The sequence below is a fragment of the Salvelinus sp. IW2-2015 genome, linkage group LG28, assembly GCF_002910315.2.
Source record: "Salvelinus sp. IW2-2015 linkage group LG28, ASM291031v2, whole genome shotgun sequence".
In the NCBI taxonomy this organism is placed as follows: domain Eukaryota; kingdom Metazoa; phylum Chordata; class Actinopteri; order Salmoniformes; family Salmonidae; genus Salvelinus; species Salvelinus sp. IW2-2015.
This window is the reverse complement of record NC_036868.1, coordinates 32,033,898-32,053,591: the sequence shown is the minus strand read 5'-3', so window position 1 is coordinate 32,053,591 and position 19,694 is coordinate 32,033,898. Positions and strand designations below refer to the sequence as shown.

Below are 19,694 nucleotides of genomic sequence, written 5' to 3'. Positions count from 1 at the left end.
AAGATTTTTTGAATTTTTTGCACATTTATTGAAAATGAAATACAGAAGTATCTAATTTACATAAGTATTCRCACCACTGAGTCAATACATATTAGAATCACCTTTGCCAGGGATTACAGCTGTCTTTCTGGATAAGTCTCTTAGAGCTTTGCACACATGGATTGTACAATTTTTGCACATTATTCTTTCTAAAATTCTTCAAGCTCTTGTCAAGTTGGTTGCTGATCATTGCTAGACAGCCAAGTCTTGCAATACATCTTTAAGCCGATTTAAGTCAAAACTGTAACTAGGCCAAGAACATTCAATGTCGTCTTGATAAGCAACTCCAGTGTATATTTAGCCTTGTGTTTTAGGTTATTGTCCTGCTGAAAGGTGAATTTGTCTCCCAGTGTCTGTTGGAAAGCAGACTGAACCAGGTTTTCCTCTACGATTTTGCCTGTGTTTAGCTCTATTCCGTTTCATTTTATCCTAAAAAACTTCCTAGTCATGGCCGATGTCAAGCATACCCATAACATGATGCAGCCACCACCATGCTTGAAAATATGAAGAAGGTACTCAGTGATGTGTTGTGTTGGATTTGTTCCCAAATGTAGAAAAAGGCCAGACCTTCAGATTTAKTATTTCTCTATGCAGCTCTAGTTTGTCCCTTTAGTTAGAATGTCCGACAGCTCATCAATCAATCCCCCCTAACTTTCTATCCAATCAGAGACATTCTCTTTAGCCTGTCGTTGTAAGTCCCGCATCCAGCCTGTGAGTTTTGGTGTAGACAGGGAATTGATAGCATGTTTAACTGTATTTGTGCGTTCATCTAAAACTAAGTAAGAATATGTCATGTTTATCATACTGTATGTATGCTGTCAGGGGGGTGGGGATAAAGTAAACGGTTTATTATAAAGTTGTAATTTGTAATTGATTATGCATCGTCAATGCTAGCAATTGACGTTACGTTAGCTACTTAGCCAGGCKAACTATTTTCTATGYGTCATGCACACAGTGCATTGCAGTTATGTTTATGCTTGAGATATAAGATTTAGGTCCCTTTATTATCGTGGTCATAAGATGCAGAGTTTGTTTACATTGTACAGCCTGCTGGTAACTGCAGCAGCTTATTAAAGATAGCAGGTTTAAGTTACGTTAGTGAGCGCTTTCGCTCTGTCCCACCAGTTTCATGSTCAGTACGCAGTTATTGCGCCTTCCTGGTGTCACGTGTCCTTTCGGACCACTTTAGAGTTTACGGTCTACGTTAGCATACTAGGGCTGTATTGTGTAGCGTTGTATAGACTGCAGCTGTATTCTGCCAATGGTATTCATGTTCTCCTATACTGCGTTATCTTTTAGATGCAATAGGAACCTATTACATACCACATATCATTTTAAGTCACTATTGTATTCACATCTGTGTCTTGTTTCATTAGGTTACATTGCCTACATAGTAAGCTCATCTGATTGAGCCTTTATACTGTATGCATCTTATAGTAATAATCACATATTATTGTGTCCTATAATATGTTCMTTTTCTATTCCTTGTAGAACCACATCATACAGTTGTTACTTAAAGAACCATAAAGAGTACCAGTGTGTGGTTCATGGTGGTGAGGTGACAAGCCAATTAAGAGTGGCATCCATACTGCTCTAGCCGGCAGCCTTGTAGTGATTCAATATCCAACCCAGCAACCKAGTTTAGCTATCAGAACATCGGTGTAACCCTGCCCTATTTTACTACAAACATAAAACTTTGCATTCTGGACATAAAGTTATTTTCTTTTACACATTTTTTGCAGTTTCACTTTAGTGCCTTATTGCTAACATGATGCATGTTTTTGGAATATTTCTACTCTGTACAGGCTTCCTTCTTTTCACTCTGTCATTTAAGTTAGTATTGTGGAGTAACTACAATGTTGTTATCCATCCTCAGTTTTCTCCTATGACAGCCATTATACTCTGTAACTGTTTTAAAGTCACCATTGGACTCGTGTGGAAATCCCTGAGCGGCTTCCTTCCTCTCCAGCAACTGAGTTAGGAAGGACGCCTGTATCTTTGTAGTGACTGGGTGTATTGATACACCATCCAATGTGTAATTAATAACCACCATGCTCAAATGTCTGCTTTTGTTTCTTATTTTTTTATCCACCAATAGGTGGCCTTTGGGAGACATTGGGAAACCTCCCTGGTCTTTGTGGTTGAATCTGTGTTTGAAATTCACTGCTCAACTGAGGGACCTTACAGATAATTGTATGCGTSGGGTACAGAGATGAGGTAGTCATTAAAAAATCATGTTAAACACTATTTTTGCACACAGTGAGTCCATGCAACTTATTATGTGAATTGTTATGCAAATGTTTAGTCCTAACATATTTTGTACTTACAGTATTGACTCAARACATTTCAGATTTTCATTTTTATTACTTCATTTAAAAAWAAAAAAAAMAACATTATTCCATTTTGACATAATGGGGTATTGTGTGTAGACCAGTGACACAAAATCTCAATTGAATAAATGTTTTATTTAGGTAACACAACAAAATGTAGAAAAAGTCCAGAGGTGTGAATACTTTCTGAAGGCACCCATAGCGGTCGTTTTGGCGGTGTCAGAGGTGGAACTGTGCTAGAGCTGTCCACATGTGGCTCCTGGCGGACAATGCCATTGGCTACACAGAGTCGCATTAAGAGAAATCCCATGCAGCATTGTTTACACGTTTGAACACTGGAATGTGAGATATAGCCTATTCTACACCTCGATTAGGCTGAGAGAAGCGTCATTATTTTTATATAGCCTACACGTTCTTATTCTGAACGTCTAACAGGAGTGGGACGGATGTGGCTTCATGACAATGATCAAGAGCAGCTGTTGACCGATTTGAGAGCTCCAATGCAGTTACACCTCCGACASCACCAAAACTTCAGCTATGCGGGTGTCGGCTATCACCGGTTAACACTGATTGAATTTAGGCCTGAGTGTCAAACAGGAGCCATTGTATGTGTACTGACAGTACTGCACGCACCGTTACCTTGAAACACGTGACTGGCTGCTGCATCTGCAAAGGGTCCTCATTTTTATGCAAAGCCATTGTTTGATTCTTCCACTAATTGATGCTGTGTTGTCTCCTGCTGGTTGGGGAGGCTGCTGTGAGTTTGTGGTAGAGCTGATGTGGCTGCTACTCGGGGGGAAGATAGCTGGAGCCGAGGGCCCCATATCCTATCCTCTGGATGGATGTGGCGTGAAGGATCCGAGTGGTGGGCAGCCTGCCAATCAAGCTGTGCGTCCTCCACATTGAGCCAGCACTATCACTCTTCCCTCTCTCACCCGGCACAGAGCGTCTCACACCCTCTGAATATCCTTCCACACACACATTCCTCCACATATTTTTCACATACGCACAAATGAACGCTTAAATGCATGCACGTACACACTCACAACACAGCCCCTCAGTTGGGACTAGGCCTATTGGAGAAAGGCTGCCCACTACACACAGACTGTTGTGGTCAACAGGTAGGGATGATTCTGACTAGAGGAACCACACTGTGACCAACAGAAAGAGAAGAAAGAGTGGCATTTCTGGTCGAGTATCTCATGGGGAGTTGGATTGAATGCTGACTGTTGTGTTGTGTGTCGGTGGTGCCACGCAGAGTGAGTGGACTTTGTAATGAAGAGATGCTGCGTTGTTTGATGTGCATTGTGCAAAAGCCCCGCTCTTTCTCCTTTGTGTCTGTCTTAAGGCTGGAATGTGGTGCAGGGCTGATAAAATGGGAGAATATAAATAAGTCTCCATACTGATGACCTTGACAATGTGAAGATGCTGGAATACAGTTTCTATTTCTGTCAACATAATCCCCTGATAATGTGGGTCCATCTCTCTTGTTAAATCAGCTGATTATAAAGTACAGGGCACAGTAAGACTTTTTGGTTTACAGTTGGACAGATCTCTGATTTGCCAAACCTTGGACTAGATTCAATTAGATTGGCGCTAGCCAACACCTGCATCAGGCTGGCCCTTGAGCCAGGGCTGGCATTATGGGTGGGCCTTAGGGGCCCTTGCCGCCCTACCGTACCTACTTGCCCGTCCAATTAAAATATTGAAATGTTGAAATAATTTATTTGACCGTGAYGCGCGCCGACAGAAAGACACATCAAGCTCAGTTAAAGCGTCCGAGCGAGCGAAACAGCTCCYCTTTGTCTCAGTATGTGTAGACCATGTATCTGATGCTGTCTGGACAAAAATAGTATGACATGTCATACTATTTCTGTCCAGACAGTCATACTATTTCTGTCCAGACAGTATCAGATACATGGGATACATATAGATGGGTGCTGTTTCGCTCCCTCAGATGCTTTCTACAGTGATATAGTTTCAGCAGAGAAGAAGAGGCGAAGCGAGAGGGTTTGCTATCACCAGAATTTGTCCAGAATAAGCACAACGCATTTCTATGTGAATGATTTGCAGACCTAATCTTGTCGCCTGCCTTACCGCCTTTGGGACAAAGACTCCCATTGTTAGGGCGGAGACATGAGCCTCTCGTCATTATATACAGATCTATGGTTTAAGCCTCTTGCRAATTGGTAAGGAAAGTTGGTGGGTGCACAATTAGGCTAAATTGATGTTTCACCAAAATTATACTGTTGGTATTATTATACTATCAAAATATTTCACAAGGGAGCATGACTTTGCCACAGAGGCTCATTAGCTTATTTTTGAAATAATTGCTGTGGACTGTTTCAAATCACAAGTGTGTGCCTCTATGCCTCTTTTTGGGTAGTGCGTGTGGCAATAGGTCTAGATGATTGAGTTGCGGCTGTCAGTGTGAAGATAATGCGTCTTGAGTATAGTTTAAAATGTTGCGTCAAGAAGAAAGGATGGGTGTGTGGCGAAGATATGGTGCGTCTCTCCATAATGCATGTAGGAAAGTGACAATTTGGCAATGTCCGAATTCTGATTGTCTTAACTCACCACATACACCACTAATAAGCTGAGCTTSTCAGTCATTTTGTCTTTGCCTCACAAGTCAATGAAGTCTGTTATTTTAACATCCATTGTGAATGATAGTTCCTCAATATTTGACAAATCTTTCCAACACTACAGGCCTCGATAATCACCAAGCCTTGGTGTGAAAGAGCAAAATAGAATGATCTGATGATCCCATATATCCAGTGGAAACGTCATAAAATACTGTCTGTCCCGAGCTCACTGTCGCAGGAAACTCTGAGGGCACAGAATAGGCTAGTTCACACGTGTCAAACTCATTCCACGGAGGGCCGAGTGTCTGCAGGTTGTTGCTCCACCCTTGATTGATTAATTAAGGTGACTAATTAGTAAGGAACTCTACTCACCTGGTTCTCTAAGTCTTAATTGAAAGGAAAAAGATCAAACCTGCAGACTGTAGGCCCAACGTGGAATGAGTTTGACACMCCTGCGCTAGTTGATGCACTTCACTAGCAATAGCTCAAGTCAAGACAGATAGAAAGGGACGCAGACAGGTGGAGTAGAGAGATTCATGTGATTGAAAGAAACATCATTTTCATTAGTATATTTTCTACTGTTTTTATCTGTCGGCTTTAGGCCTATGTATTTTACTTAGTTAATGGAAGTTATAGGCTTACTGCTGCATGGGCCTATAGGTTATCGCTGAGTTCTATGCTCTCATTTCTTTAGCCGCCGTGGATCACAGTGTATTAATGTGTCCATATGGCAGACGCTGGTGCTCTCGCCATAATTATAATGTAATTGGAACTTTTAGATTTGTATCATTTTCCTACAGATTTTGACAATTAACCACATGACAATGATGTTGAGAAACGAAAATGCACATATAAATGATAAGCTTCCCCAAACTTGAAACTCACAAGCTGCTATGGTCTTTATTATTACACCCATAAATAAAATTGTGAACGCGCAAGCATGTGCAGCACACATAGGAGTTCCTGTGAAAAAACGTGGCCCCTTATGGAAATCAAAGGCCCATCCAACTGATTCATTCTGGCGCCAGCCTTGCTCTGAGGAATACAAAACATACTTTATGTATTTCTGGGCACCTCCAAGACGTATGATACCTACTAATGTTCTAGTTACTTTAGACAGAAATGTATGTAGCTCAGTACTTTCTTTTCTGTCTAAAGTAACTAGACCATTAGTTACTGCATTGGTTGGGGAGGATGGGTGGGCATAATCCGTGAACATCTAGCAATCCAAAGGTTGCGCGTTCGAGTGGCGTTGTTGACAACTTTAGCATTTTAGCTAACTCTTCCCCTAACCCTTCTTATAAACTTAACCCAAACAACCTAACCTTTGTCATTTTAGTTCTCCTAACTATTTACATAAGTTACCCTAACCTTTGTCGTTAGTTCCCCTAACCWCCAATGTAATTTATCCCTGTAATTCTTCTTCGTTGTTACAGTGCAACAAGCAAACTGGTCTCGGAGAAAGACGTATAATACAATACGTCATCCAAGAAGGATGATACATTATATAATCCAATTCATTCACTATTTTATAACCAGGTAAATTGACTGAGAACACATTCTCATTTACAACAACAACCTGGGGAATAGTTACAGGGCAGATTAATAAACCAATTGGATGTTGGGGATGAAGGCCAGATTGGGAATTTAGCTAAAACACTGGGGTTAACACCCGTACTCTAACAATAAGTGCCATAGCATCTTTAATGACCATAGAGAGTGAGGACACCTTAACTTCCCATCCAAATGGCAGCACCCTACACAGTGCAATGTCCCCAATCACTGCCCTGGAGCATTGGGATGTATTTTAAAGGAAAGAGTGCCACCTACTGGCCCTCCAACACCACTTCCTGCAGCATCTGGTCTCCCATCCAGGGACCAACCAGACACAACCCTGCTGAGCTTCACAGGCAAACCAGCAGTGGGATGCAGCATGGAACACTGCTGACTGTTGTACAACTGGGTAAGACGTATGATACTATACGTCCTATAATTCATATGCTATTGTACGACCGCTATTCCATTCATAATATAACTTAACATAGCGTAATATATCATACGTATGGCATGTCACAGATCTACTTACAGAATGATACAAATTGCACTGAGACCACGTTGCCAGCCCTGCATAGCGAGAAGGGTACAATTGAGGGCATTCCTACATGTGGGCATTCTTGCATTTTATTGCTACATTTTTAAGCTAGGACTCCTAATCACAGGTGTGAGGCGGGGATACACCAGTACAGTAAGTGGCGGTAATGCACCATAACGTTGGGTGCCAACTGCCAATAAACCCCACAGAACAAGAACGGGGTGACAACACCAGTAGCTAGCTAGGACAACAATAAACAGTGTCGTTCACCCCCGCCTGTGGAGCACAGTTTTCCCGCAGTTCTGTTAACGACGGCGAGAGCACCTCAGGAGGCGTTAGCGAAGGACACTAGGTGCTAGCTAGCTAGTTAGCTTGCTAGTGGTACTTAGCAGGCGGGATAGGTTGCTAGGTAGCCAACGATAGACAGTGTCCATCACCACCCACCTGTCGGGCACTGCTTTCCCGCAGTTCTGTTAACGATGGCAGGTGTTCGGCAGGTGGGAGCGGAGGGCACTGTGCGCTAGCTAGCTAGGACTCCGCTGTACAGGAGGCGGAGGTGACACCGGTAGCTAGCTAGGACACCGGTAGACAGTGTCCTTCGTCACCCAAAAAACTCTGATAATACTTTTATTTCCATTTTGACCCACATTTTAGGGGAAATCCAGAATATCAAAAGTGTCACACAAGCATGAAGATGGCGTGCTCAAGGGGGGCCTTCATGCACGAACTAATGGGATGCTCGAGGGGGAGTATTACCCACATGCAGGAACGACCCGAATTGAGGCCCGCAATCACACACAGTGTCTACCGGTGTGCAATCACACACAGTGCATAGCAGGTGTTTTGACAGTGTCGGAGGTGGAGCTACGTTAGAGCTGTCAAATCCACAAGAGGATCCTGGCATTATACCTATTATGGACATTACCATTGGCTGCATGGAGTCGCGTTAGTATCAATCCCATGCAGCTGTGTTTACACATTCAAACACTGGAATGTGTGATCTACACCTTCATAGAAATCCTCATTATTTGGTTTAATAATTTGAGTGTAATTTTTATTTCTATATTGCCTACACTTTCTTGTTCTAAACTTTTAACATGTGTGGGGCCCGTGTGGCTTCGTGATAATGACCATACAACCAATTTGAAAGCTGTAATGAAGTTACACCAAAGATACTTATAACTAACTCACGATAGTTCATCTGCATCGAGCTGCATGAGCTAGCAAGATCCTATTGGCACGTTTTAGCATGTATTTGCACTTCCGTTAGGGAACGCCTACTCTGTGTAAGTGCACTAACTCATTTTGCCATATTTGGTAATGAGTTGATGTTCCATYCAGATGCTTCAAATTTTCACCCCCTGTGATCCATCTGGGTTTCCCTTATCCATCTGTGGTTACACTTCCAACACGACCAAAACACCAGCTATGCGGGTGTCGGCTATTGAGGGTTAATACTTAATCTGATTGAATCTAGGCCCTAGTCAGAACAACTTCAAGTACAGTGTAGTCTGATATGAAATATAAACAATTACACTTCATCTAAAATAGCCAGTGCATTTCACATTGGATAGCTACACATTCTTCAAAGATCAAGATTCCAAATAAAGTTTTGTTAATTAAATAATTGCAATGCTGAACAATTCAATACATTTTTATGACAAATGTTGCACATTAGCATGTCTTATAATAAGGGTCTGACACAACATGAATGTTTCAGAATATCTTTTTTTTCTTTTTCTTTCATTTTGTAGCAAAAAACAATAGGTTTGACCACCGAAACATTGTCTACAATTCCAGGTGAGAAATGTACATGGTTACGCTGTAATGATACAGTGAAGCACCTCTGTATTTCTTTATGCTTACAAAGACACTGGTATACATTATTGTTTTCGCCATTGAACATTCTCACTCAATTATTGTACAAAAAAGCCAGTATACAGAGTCAATGTACAGAAGCAGTGGAAGTCATTCAGACAACACAATGTGAGAAAGGACAGATAGAGAAAGAGAGATAGTGTATAAGGTCCTTCATGGTCTTATGAGTTAGTCCTCGATAAACATGCAAGTTGTACACGTTACAGAAAAGCCAACAACTTCACCATTGTTGAGAGCATAACCATTGTGCACTGTACGTTTATGGTACCTTACAATGGATTTTTTTGTAAACTCAAGTTAAATCAGTTGTAGTTCATGTTCATGAAGGGCTGTCTTGACACGATCACAAAGAGATGGAGGGTTTTGTAACACTGTGAGTTTATGCTACCAAACCAAAAATCCGGTTTGACAATTCCTAGACATAGATAGTTCAGTACGAATTCCCTGTACATTTCTCATGCCAATAACTGGTAAGGGTGGCAAGCTGTATGCTTACTCTCAAATGTCGATCATTTAAGGTGATGAGTTCCAGATAGAGAATAAAGGTCAGTGCATCAAAGTTCATAAACATGTACAAATGTTCCTTGGAATTGGAGAAGAATGCTTGTCTCTCAACAATTGTGCATGTTGAGCTGCAGTTTTTCTGGGGGCTTAATCTTTCTTGCTGGAGAGTGTTAACTTGTGTTGGTTGTGAGCTCTATATTGGGTTAATTCACGATAACGGTTCAATTTTTACGTAAGACCTTACCATTTTCACGTTGTTAACTTTAAGAAAGAGAAATTGTTTGCTTGCTATATACATTAATCCATCTTGATAGGGTACCAGATATGGAATTATTTAATGAACCCTCAAATATATACTCTGTATATAAAGTTAATATATTCACAGACATTGTTTTCATGAAATCTTTTTTAGATATTTTTTTAAGGATTAATTATATTACCGATATATAAATACCATTCAGTTCGAATGGATTAAGAAACAAAATGGTTCTGTGGATATAAAAAAATGTGGCTGGATATACTTGTATATTGTGGTTTTTCATAATGCAAATATTCAGGTCGGAGCCCCATCTTGTACAGAGGCGAAGAACAGTACTGGACAATGTGTATTTGATTGGCAAAATTAAATATATAAAAATTCATGACATATTTCAGATGAACTTGCAGCAGTAGTATAGTCCAGAGGCATGGCCCAACATCTCAGCAACAGTAACAAGAGTGGCTTTTATGGTATGCCATTTTACAAGTCAACAAATACAGTGATTTGTTTTACGTTCCTTGTGTCTGAGAAACTAAGGCCCTCGTTATGAACAACAGGCCTGCTTCCAATTTCTGAGTTTCCATGTGACTCCATACCGCACACAGATTGCACAATCCACTAGGTTTCATTACATGACTTACTTGTAGTTTGTGGTTGACCATTACTGTGCGTGCCCCCTCCCCATGTAGAGAACACACACATACAAACACAAAACAACCTCACTCCACCAATCAGCTCTGTCCACCGAGCGTCTTTACCCTATTTACCCATTTGGGGTTCAAGAGGCGTGGTTTGAGCTTTACTTATCTGTCACAACAATGGTGGATCCACAATAGATTAACATGAATGAATTCCATGCAAACAAGGAAGGAGGGAGGAAGCAGGGACTTCTCCACTCACCGGTGGGTCTATCAGAACTGAGGCGTATTGCCACCTTCCTGGGGCAGTGTTTTAGAAGATGCAAAGTGTGTCACCATCTCTCCTAGACAGTACTCTCCATGACCCACTCTTGGCTCTCGAAGGTCCCCTTGCTCCCTCCCATATCCCCCTCCTCGTCACACTGCAGCAGCATGCCATTTACAGACAAGCTCCTCTTAGTCCAGATGCTGCTGATGCGCCGGGGGTAGCTGCACACCGGCGTTGTGGCCGTGGAGGCGCTGGAGGCCATCGCTTTCTCTGTTTGCCGGTTTGTATCCATACAGTCCCCCATGTCAAACGACTGGCTTCTTTTTGGCTTGGAGTCCAGAGGCAGCATGAGCACCCGGCTGAGCCGTGAGTCCATTGTGTGGCCCAGCAGGGGCTCCCTGTCTGTGGGGGGCCTATCGCCGCCCGCCACTAGAGTGCTACTGCTGGAGGATGGCTCCCCCAGGTCTCCCCTACCCCTGGCCTGGGCCGCCCGGAGCTCTAGGGAGTTGAAGGCCCCCAGCAGGTGGTCCAGGTTGGCCCGGGGCTTGGAGGGGGCCGCCTGCCTCCACATGTTGGCCAGGGTGCTGTTGGGGCTGTGAGAGCCACCCCCGGCCATCGAGCCACCCGACGAGGAAGAGGAGGAGGTGAGGCTGCTCTGGAGGGATCCGCATTTAAACTCCACCACCTCGTCTTGGATGGTCACTTTGGCCTTGGGTTTGGGCAAGGGCAGGGGCATGCCATTCTGTCCCAGCCGGCCCCCATTGGTCTGTGAGTGGGTGGCACTAACGCTGGTCAGCTTGCCGATCCCCCCCGTGCCACCACCCTCATTGTCGGTGGCCTTGTAGCGCAGCATCAGGATAATGATGAAGACGAGTAGCGTCGCCACGATGATGCCACCCACCACCAGGATCATGGTGCCCCCTAGGAACTGGCTGTGGAGAGACTGGCACTGGGTGTAGTCATCGCGGGTGAAGAACTGGGCACAGCCMACCACGTTGGTGGCAGTCAGGGTGGTGGCGGTGTCGTCCCAGGCGGCCAAGACACACAGGTCGTACTTTGTCCCCGACACCAGGTTGGTCACCAGGAAGGCATTGCTGGAGGCCGGGATCATCCTATAGAAACACAGAGCAAGTGTTAAACACGCATGGTGAAAACCTAGTAGATTTGGTACAATTGAATTGATCAACACCATACATGTAATATCAATGCAACGAAAATAAAACAGTGTTTGATTGTTCTTTATGATGTAATTTCCACTAAAAGAAAAAGAGGGCTTCCGTGTTTCTATGTTCATTCCCGGGGAGATGTCAAGTGTTGTCTATTTGTGGTTGCTGTTCTAGTCTAACAGACAGCCAGCTGTAATTGGCTTTATCTCTTTAAGCAGTCTGTCCTGCTGCAGCAAACAGACGCTCCATCCCATATCTGAGCCATGGAGATGAGAGAGAAATAAATAAGCAGAACACAGAGGAAGAGTGAAAGATAGTGAAAGAGAGAAGATTGAAAGCCTTGTGTAACAGCGAGAGCCTCAGATACCTATGTCGCTCAGGCAGCTGCAAGCGCTTTCTTACATCAGAAGATAGAGTCTTTGAGGCGAGAGACAGGTAGCCTTATAAAACAGTAATGGATGAGACCATCTCACCTGTCCAGAGGGTCTTATACAGAACAGTCCCTCCAGGATTTAGATACATTTTTTTGCAAATCAACAATTCCCCACATATTTGAGGACTTGCAAATTTGACCAATCACCTCACTATTACCGCATAAAACATCAAAATCATCACAATATTCCTTCATATAACTGTCCGATCACCACACTACAAAAAGAGGGCTCCCCCACTCATTTTGAGACAAATTTGACAAAATCATAGCAAAATGTCCGAATTTTGGCAGACAACTATCAAAAAAAAAAAAAGGAATCCTGGAGGAGCTGGCTGAAGTAACATGCCTGAGAACATGATGAGTAATGTCCAGGGAACTGGCTCAGAGCTCGACAACGTCAGTCATTCAGTCAAGGTATCTGGCCATGCACACCTGTGTTATATGCTGGCCATGCACACCTGTGTTATATGCTGGCCATGCACACCTGTGTTATATGCTGGCCATGCACACCCATGTAAAATGCTGGCCATGCACACCCATGCTGGAGTAACCCTTTATTTTAACAGGCTGTAATAAATTATTTATAACAAAGCATTTACTAACAGTTTGCTCACCATTTCTTAATCATTACTCCCACAATTGTAAATGTCAGTAAGCTAGATTTTTACACATTTATTTAAAATGTTCAGTATGTTTCCTAAAATCCTTAAACATCCTGTGTTATGTTCTTATTCTTTTACAGATGATATGTTTGTTCTAGGTCATTTTCAGCATCAGGTACTGCTGGAATGTCTACCACTGGTCACTCAAAACATTTATAGAGTATTTATAAAGTTTAAAAAGTGAGGATGGTTTATTAATGTGGGAGTAATGATTAATAACAGTGAACACATAATTTATAAAGGCATTATAAATGGTTTATTATGGACCATTTAAATAAAGTGTTACCAGCGGGCCATGAACACCTATGTAATATGCTGGCCATGCAGGTTCATGTAATATGCTGGCCATGCAGGTACATGTAATATGCTGGCCATGCAAGTCCATGTAATATGCTGGCCATGCAGGTCCATATAATATGCTGGCCATGCAGGTCCATGTAATATGCTGGCCATGCAGGTCCATGTAATATGCTGGCATGCTAGGTCATGTAATATGCTGGCCATGCAGGTTCATGTAATATGCTGGCCATGCAAGTCCATGTAATATGCTGGCCATGCAAGTCCATGTAATATGCTGGCACATGCAGGTCCATGTAATATGCTGGCCATGCAGGTCTATGTAATTGCTGGCCATGCAGGTCCATGTAATATGCTGGCCATGCAGGTTCATGTAATATGCTGGCTATGCAGGTCCATGTAATATTCTGGCCATGAAACCATGTATATGCTGGCCATGCAGGTCCATGTAATATGCTGGCCATGCAGGTCATGTAATATGCAGGCCATGCAGGTCCATGTAATATGCAGGCCATGCAGGTCATGTATATGCTGGCCATGCAGGTCCATGTAATATGCAGGTCATGTAATATGCTGGCATGCAGGTCATGTATTGCAGGTCCATGTAATATGCTGGCCATGCAGGTCCATGTAATATGCTGGCATGCAGGTCCATGTAATATGCTGGCCATGCAGGTCCATGTAATATGCTGGCCATGCAGGTCCATGTAATACTGCATGTCCATGTAATATGCAGGTCCATGTAATATGCTGGCCATGCAGGTCCATGTAATATGCATGTCCATGTAATATGCAGGTCCATGTAATATGCTGGCCATGCAGGTCCATGTAATATGCATGTCCATGTAATATGCAGGGCTATGTGATATGCTAGCCATGCAGGGCTATGTGATATGTTGGCCATGCAGGTCCATTTGCAGAAAATAATCCCATACCTACTGTAACATATGGTGGTGGATCATTGATGTTATGGGGCTGTTTTACTTCCACTGGTTCTAGGGCCCTTGTTAAGGTCAAAGGCATCATGAACTCTACCATGTACCAGGACATTTTAGCCCAAAACTTGGTTGCTTCTGCSAGGAGGCTAAAACTTGGCTGTAAGTGGATCTTCCAGCAAGACAATGACCCCAAGCATACATCAAGATCCACAAAGAAAYGGTTAATTGAACATTTTGCGATGGCCATCTCAGTCTCCGGACTTGGACCCCATTGAAAACCTGTGGCTTGAATTAAAGAGGGCATAAGCACAGACCGAAAGACATCAAGGATCTGGATATATTCTAATATGGAGGGCTAGTCTTTCCTTCCCAATGTGTTTTTGAAATCTCATAAAACATTATAGAGAAAGCCTAAGTGCTGTTATACTTGGGTGCACAAAGGGGGTGCACAAAGGGGGTGCACAAAGGGGGTGCACAAAGGGGGTGCACAAAGTATTGAAAACAGGGGTGCCAATAATTCTGGCACATCTTTTTTAGATTTTTTAAATGACAAATAAAACATTTAAAATTATCTCTGAGAAATTGTATTAGTATAAAATAATGTGATTTTTTAAATATTTGGAGCATACAATATAGCTCAGTATTTGTAATATTTATTTTATACAGTCTTTTTTGCAAATCTTTATCGAGGTTGGCAATGATTTTAAATGTGCCCATATAATCATCAACAGGGATCATCAACATTTCTCCGGAGAAATTGGCTGAAATTGGCAAACCACATGGACACTGTAGTSAAGAAGGCACGACAGCAACTCTGTAACCCTTTCCTGCAGTCAAATGAACAATATTTATCAACAGGGTCGCCGTTGAGAAATTGGCTGAAATGGTCCACCCYCACAGACAGTGTGGTGAAGAAGGAGCAACGGTGCCTCTTCAACATCAGGAGGCTGAAGAAATTTGACTTGGCCCCTAAGACCCTCACAAACTTTTACAGATGCACCATTGAGAGCATCCCGTCGGGCTGTATCACCACCTGGTATGGTAACTGCAMCACCCGCAACCACAGAACTCTCCAGAGGGGGCACATTGCCTCCACTCCAGGACACATWCAGCACCCAATGTCACAGGAAGGCCAAAAAGATCATGAAGAACATCAACCACCCGAGCCACGGCCTATTCACCCCGCTATCATCCAGAAGGCGAGGTCAGTACAGGTGCATCAAAGCTGGGACCGAGAGACTGAAAAACAGATTATATCTCAAGCCATTAAATAGCCGGCCCCCACCCAGTACCCTGCCCTGAACTTAGTCACTGTCACTAGCCAGCTACCACCGGGTTACTCAACCCTGCACCTTAGAGGCTGCTGCCCTATGTAAATAGACATGGAATCACTGGTCACTTTAATAATGGAACACTGGCCACATTAATAATGTTTACTCATTTCATATGTAAACTCAGCAAAAAAAGAAACGTCCRTTTTTCAGGACCCTGTCTTTCATAGATAATTCGTAAAAATCCAAATAAATTCACAGATCTTCATTGTAAAGGGTTTAAACACTGTTTCCCATGCTTGTTCAATGAACCATAAAMWATTAATGAACATGCACCCGTGGAACGGTTGTTAAGACACTAACAGCTTACAGACGGTAGGAAATTAAGGTCACAGTAATGAAAACGTAGGACACTAAAGAGGCCTTTCTCCTGACTCTGAAAAACACCCAGGATCCCTGCTCATCTGCGTGAACGTKCCTTAGGCATGCTTCAAGGAGGCATGAGGTCTGCAGATGTGGCCAGGGCAATAAATTGCAATGTCCGTTCTGTGAGACGCCTAAGACAGCACTACAGGGAGACAGGACGGACAGCTGATCGTCCTCGCAGTGGCAGACCATGTGTAACAACACCTGCACAGGATCAGTAAATCCGAACATCACACCTGCGGGACAGGTACAGGATGGCAACAACAACTGCCCGAGTTACACCAGGAACGCACAATYCCTCCATCAGTGCTCAGACTGTCCGCAATAGGCTGAGACAGGCTGGACTGAGGGCTTGTAGGCCTGTGGTACGACAGGTCCTCACCAGACATCACTGGCAACAATGTCGCCTATGGGCACAAACCCACCATCGCTGGACCAGACAGGACTGGCAAAAAGTGCTCTTCACTGACGAGTCGCGGTTTTGTCTCTCCAGGGRTGATGSTCGGATTCGCGTTTATCGTCGAAGGAATGAGCGTTACACCGAGGCCTGTACTCTGGAGCGGGATCGATTTGGAGGTGGAGGGCCCGTCTTGGTCAGGGGCGGTGTGTCACAGCATCATTGGACTGAGCTTGTTGTCATTTCAGGCAATCTCAACGCTGTGCGTTACAGGGAAGACATCCTCCTCCCTCATGTGGTACCCTTCCTGCAGGCTCATCCTGACATGACCCTCCAGCATGACAATGCCACCAGCCATACTGCTCGTTCTGTGCGTGATTTCCTGGGTGAGGGCTAGGGCCATTCCCCCCAGAAATGTCCGGGAACTTGCAGGTGCCTTGGTGGAAGAGTGGGGTAACATCTCACACCAAGAACTGGCAAATCTGGTGCAGTCCATGAGGAGGAAGTAGTGCACTGCACTACTTAATGCAGCTGGTGGCCACACCAGATACTGATCTTTACTTTTGATWTGAAYCCCCCCTTTGTTCAGGGACACATTATTCMATTTCTGTTAGTCACATGTCTGTGGAACGCGTTCAGTTTATGTCTCAGTTGTTGAATCTTATGTTTTTACAAATATTTACACGTTAAGTTTGCTGAAAATGAACGCAGTTGACAGTGAGGCAATTTCTTTTTTTGCTGAGTTTATATACAGTATTATATATTATGTATTCTAGTCAATGCCACTCGACATTGCTCATCCTAATATTTACATATTTCTTAATTCCGTTATTTTACCTTGAGATTTGTGTGTATTTTTGTGAAATGTTAGATACTACAGCACTGTTGGAGCTAGGAAGAGAAGCATTTTGCTACACCCGCAATAACATTTGCTAAATATGTGTATGTGACCAATACAATTTATTTGATTTGTTTCACAGTAGGTTTGTTTAAGACTACCAAGAAACACTCTGCGTGACCCTGATTTATCCCACTGCAGTAAAAGGTAAACCTCAGGAGGCTGAAGAAACTAATCCTGTCCCCAGGGGCCCTCACAGTATTCTACAGGAGCACCATCAACACATACTGTCGGGCTGCATCACAGCCTGGTATGGCAACTCCTCTGTCGCTGACTGCAAGGCACTACAGAGGGAGGTACGCTCAGTCGAACGCACCATTGGGCGCACACTGACTGCTCTCCAGRACACCTACAACACCAGGTGTCGCAGGAAGGCCAAGAAGATCATCAGGGACCTCAGCCACCAGAGCCACGGCATGTTCTCCCCACTTCCATCACTTGGACGCGGGCAGTACAGGCAGGAGCATCATGGCAAAAACTAAGACTGGCCAATAGCTTCTACCCCCCCACTCAACAGACATCTACCCTGCCCCCACCCAAATAGACATTTATCATGATGAATAGCCCCGTTTTGCTGTGCGCTGCTCTCTCCTCTGTCCGTGACTGATTGATTTTAAACATATTTGTTGACTGGTTCATTCAGATGAATTGAAATACAGAACAAAGTGGAACTCAAGGAAAACATCTGTTGGTGCTTATCATGGGGAGATAAACAAAAAATGTGGGCTGCAAAGGCAATTTGGACAGAGCATGAGGCCATAACATTAATCACAGAAAGAGAGGGAGAGGGATAGTCCTTAAACATTGCTTCTGGGAAGGAAAAGGAGAGGGGAGCCACAGTATTGTCAGTTACATTTTCAACACACTTCCTCATTGGCAAGAAATAGACCCAGCGAAAAACAAACAAACAAATCATTATTTCAGGCTAAARCAATTCTTTTTTGGCCATCTAATCTCATTCGTAGAAACACATAATCGAGTCTAACGGTTGTCTCGCGCTGAACTGTGCATGTGCACGCCATCAAATCAAAGGCACTCCTTCGATATAAAGTTGTTTTTGATGAAAATGTAAACGTGTCAGTTTGTCACTTTCACGAGGTTGGAGTAATAACAAGTTCAACTACTTAACACCATGGCTCGAATCTAGTTTGTGCCTTTAGTTTTTTATAAAATGAACAACTAAGGAAGAATTTTTCACTTCTCTTATTGACTTCCCAAACCCCGGCCGGGTCTGTTTGGTCGGTTTCGCAAGCATTCACGGAASCCTTGCGATGTTGCACCTCTGGGTTTAGAAACTCTGTGAGTCATGTTTGCAAAGCATAGCTCAATCTTCTCATTGATTTCTTAAGGCGGCCTCTCTCTGGACAAATACAGACAAGGTCATGCCAAATGGGTCTCTTGCTCCATTGATTTAGCCTAAACATCAGGGTGCTGGGAAATTTGATTATGCATTTCTAAGCAGAAATCCCTAATGGACTCTGCAGTCCCTGCTAGGGCATTTCTTGGGAGATGCTGCTGTACTGTATTGTACTGTAGCGGCAGCGGGGAGATTAAATGAGCCGTGACTCTCGCCAGTGTCCATACCCTTGAGTGTATATCTTGCAATAAAACTTCCAGCTATACTAACTATAATGGATGAATGCAACAAAAAAAAATAGGGTGATAGGATATCATTTTTTGTTGCTTTGGGGAGGTTTGTGTGGATTTTTATTGGGGATAGGGTAGGGTAGTGCGTTTTTTGCCTGGTTTGCATTCACAATTTTGCAGGTTTTCATATATAATTTATTCTATCCTAGCCAACTTTGACCATCTGCTTGCATGCACCTCCCCTATCAGGGGTTTCTGGTACTTTCCACATCACCAGCCTGTGCCACAGTCTCCACATGGGTTGCCACCGTCAGCTCAGGGCTCATATTCATCACACTGGCACAAGAATCAGGTGGTGGACAGCACATGGTGCTGAAATTATCCTAATTCTAGTCATTCATTTCAGCAGTCTTCATTTTAATTCAAATTAACTAACAACTAGAGGACTTTGTATTGGAGCCTATTTCTTCCTATTTAAGAAATACAATGTAGGCCTACCTGTTTGACAAACTAAATTATAGGCTATCCATACATTTTTTGTCCAATTCCTCTCATAGTGTCACCATTCATTAATTACACTACATGACCAAAAGTGGACACCTGCTCGTTGAACATCTCATTCCAAAATAATGGGCATTAAAATGGAGTTGCTCCCCCTTTGGTGYTATAACAGCCTTCACTCTTCTGGGAAGGCTTTCCCCTAGATGTTGGAACATCTCTGCGGGGACTTGCTAACATTCAGCCACAATAGCATTAGGGAGRTTAGGCACTGATGTTGGGCGATTAGGCCTGGCTCACAGCCGGTGTTCCAATTCATTCCAAAGGTGTTCGATGGGGTTGAGGTCAGGGCCCTGTGCAAAGTTGGAAGCACAGAATCGTCTAGAATGTCATTGTATGCTGTAGCGTTAAAACGTCCCTTCCCTGGAACTAAGGGGCCTAGCCCGAACCATGAAAAACAGCCCCCGACCATTATTCCTCCTCCACCAAATTTTACAGTTGGCACTATGCATTGGGGCAGGAAGCATC

The 19,694-nt window shown here is 43.4% G+C and overlaps 1 protein-coding gene and 1 long non-coding RNA gene across 2 annotated transcripts in view; one reads left to right on the top strand and one right to left on the bottom strand.

Annotated features, from left to right (window-relative positions):
• The first annotated feature begins 736 nt into the window (after window positions 1-736).
• LOC139023212 (uncharacterized) lies at window positions 737-2,286 on the top strand. Its single transcript, XR_011474352.1, has 2 exons — window positions 737-818; window positions 2,138-2,286. It is a non-coding gene; the product is annotated as an uncharacterized lncRNA (long non-coding RNA).
• A 6,443-nt stretch (window positions 2,287-8,729) lies between these two features.
• The window catches only part of LOC111954143 (leucine-rich repeat and fibronectin type-III domain-containing protein 2), a 96,369-nt gene continuing 85,404 nt past the window's right edge, over window positions 8,730-19,694 (bottom strand). The window contains exon 5 of the mRNA XM_023973643.2: window positions 8,730-11,705. Within this exon, the coding sequence (XP_023829411.1) occupies window positions 10,670-11,705 (1,036 nt within the window). The 3' untranslated portion in view covers window positions 8,730-10,669. The remainder of the gene's footprint in view (window positions 11,706-19,694) is intronic.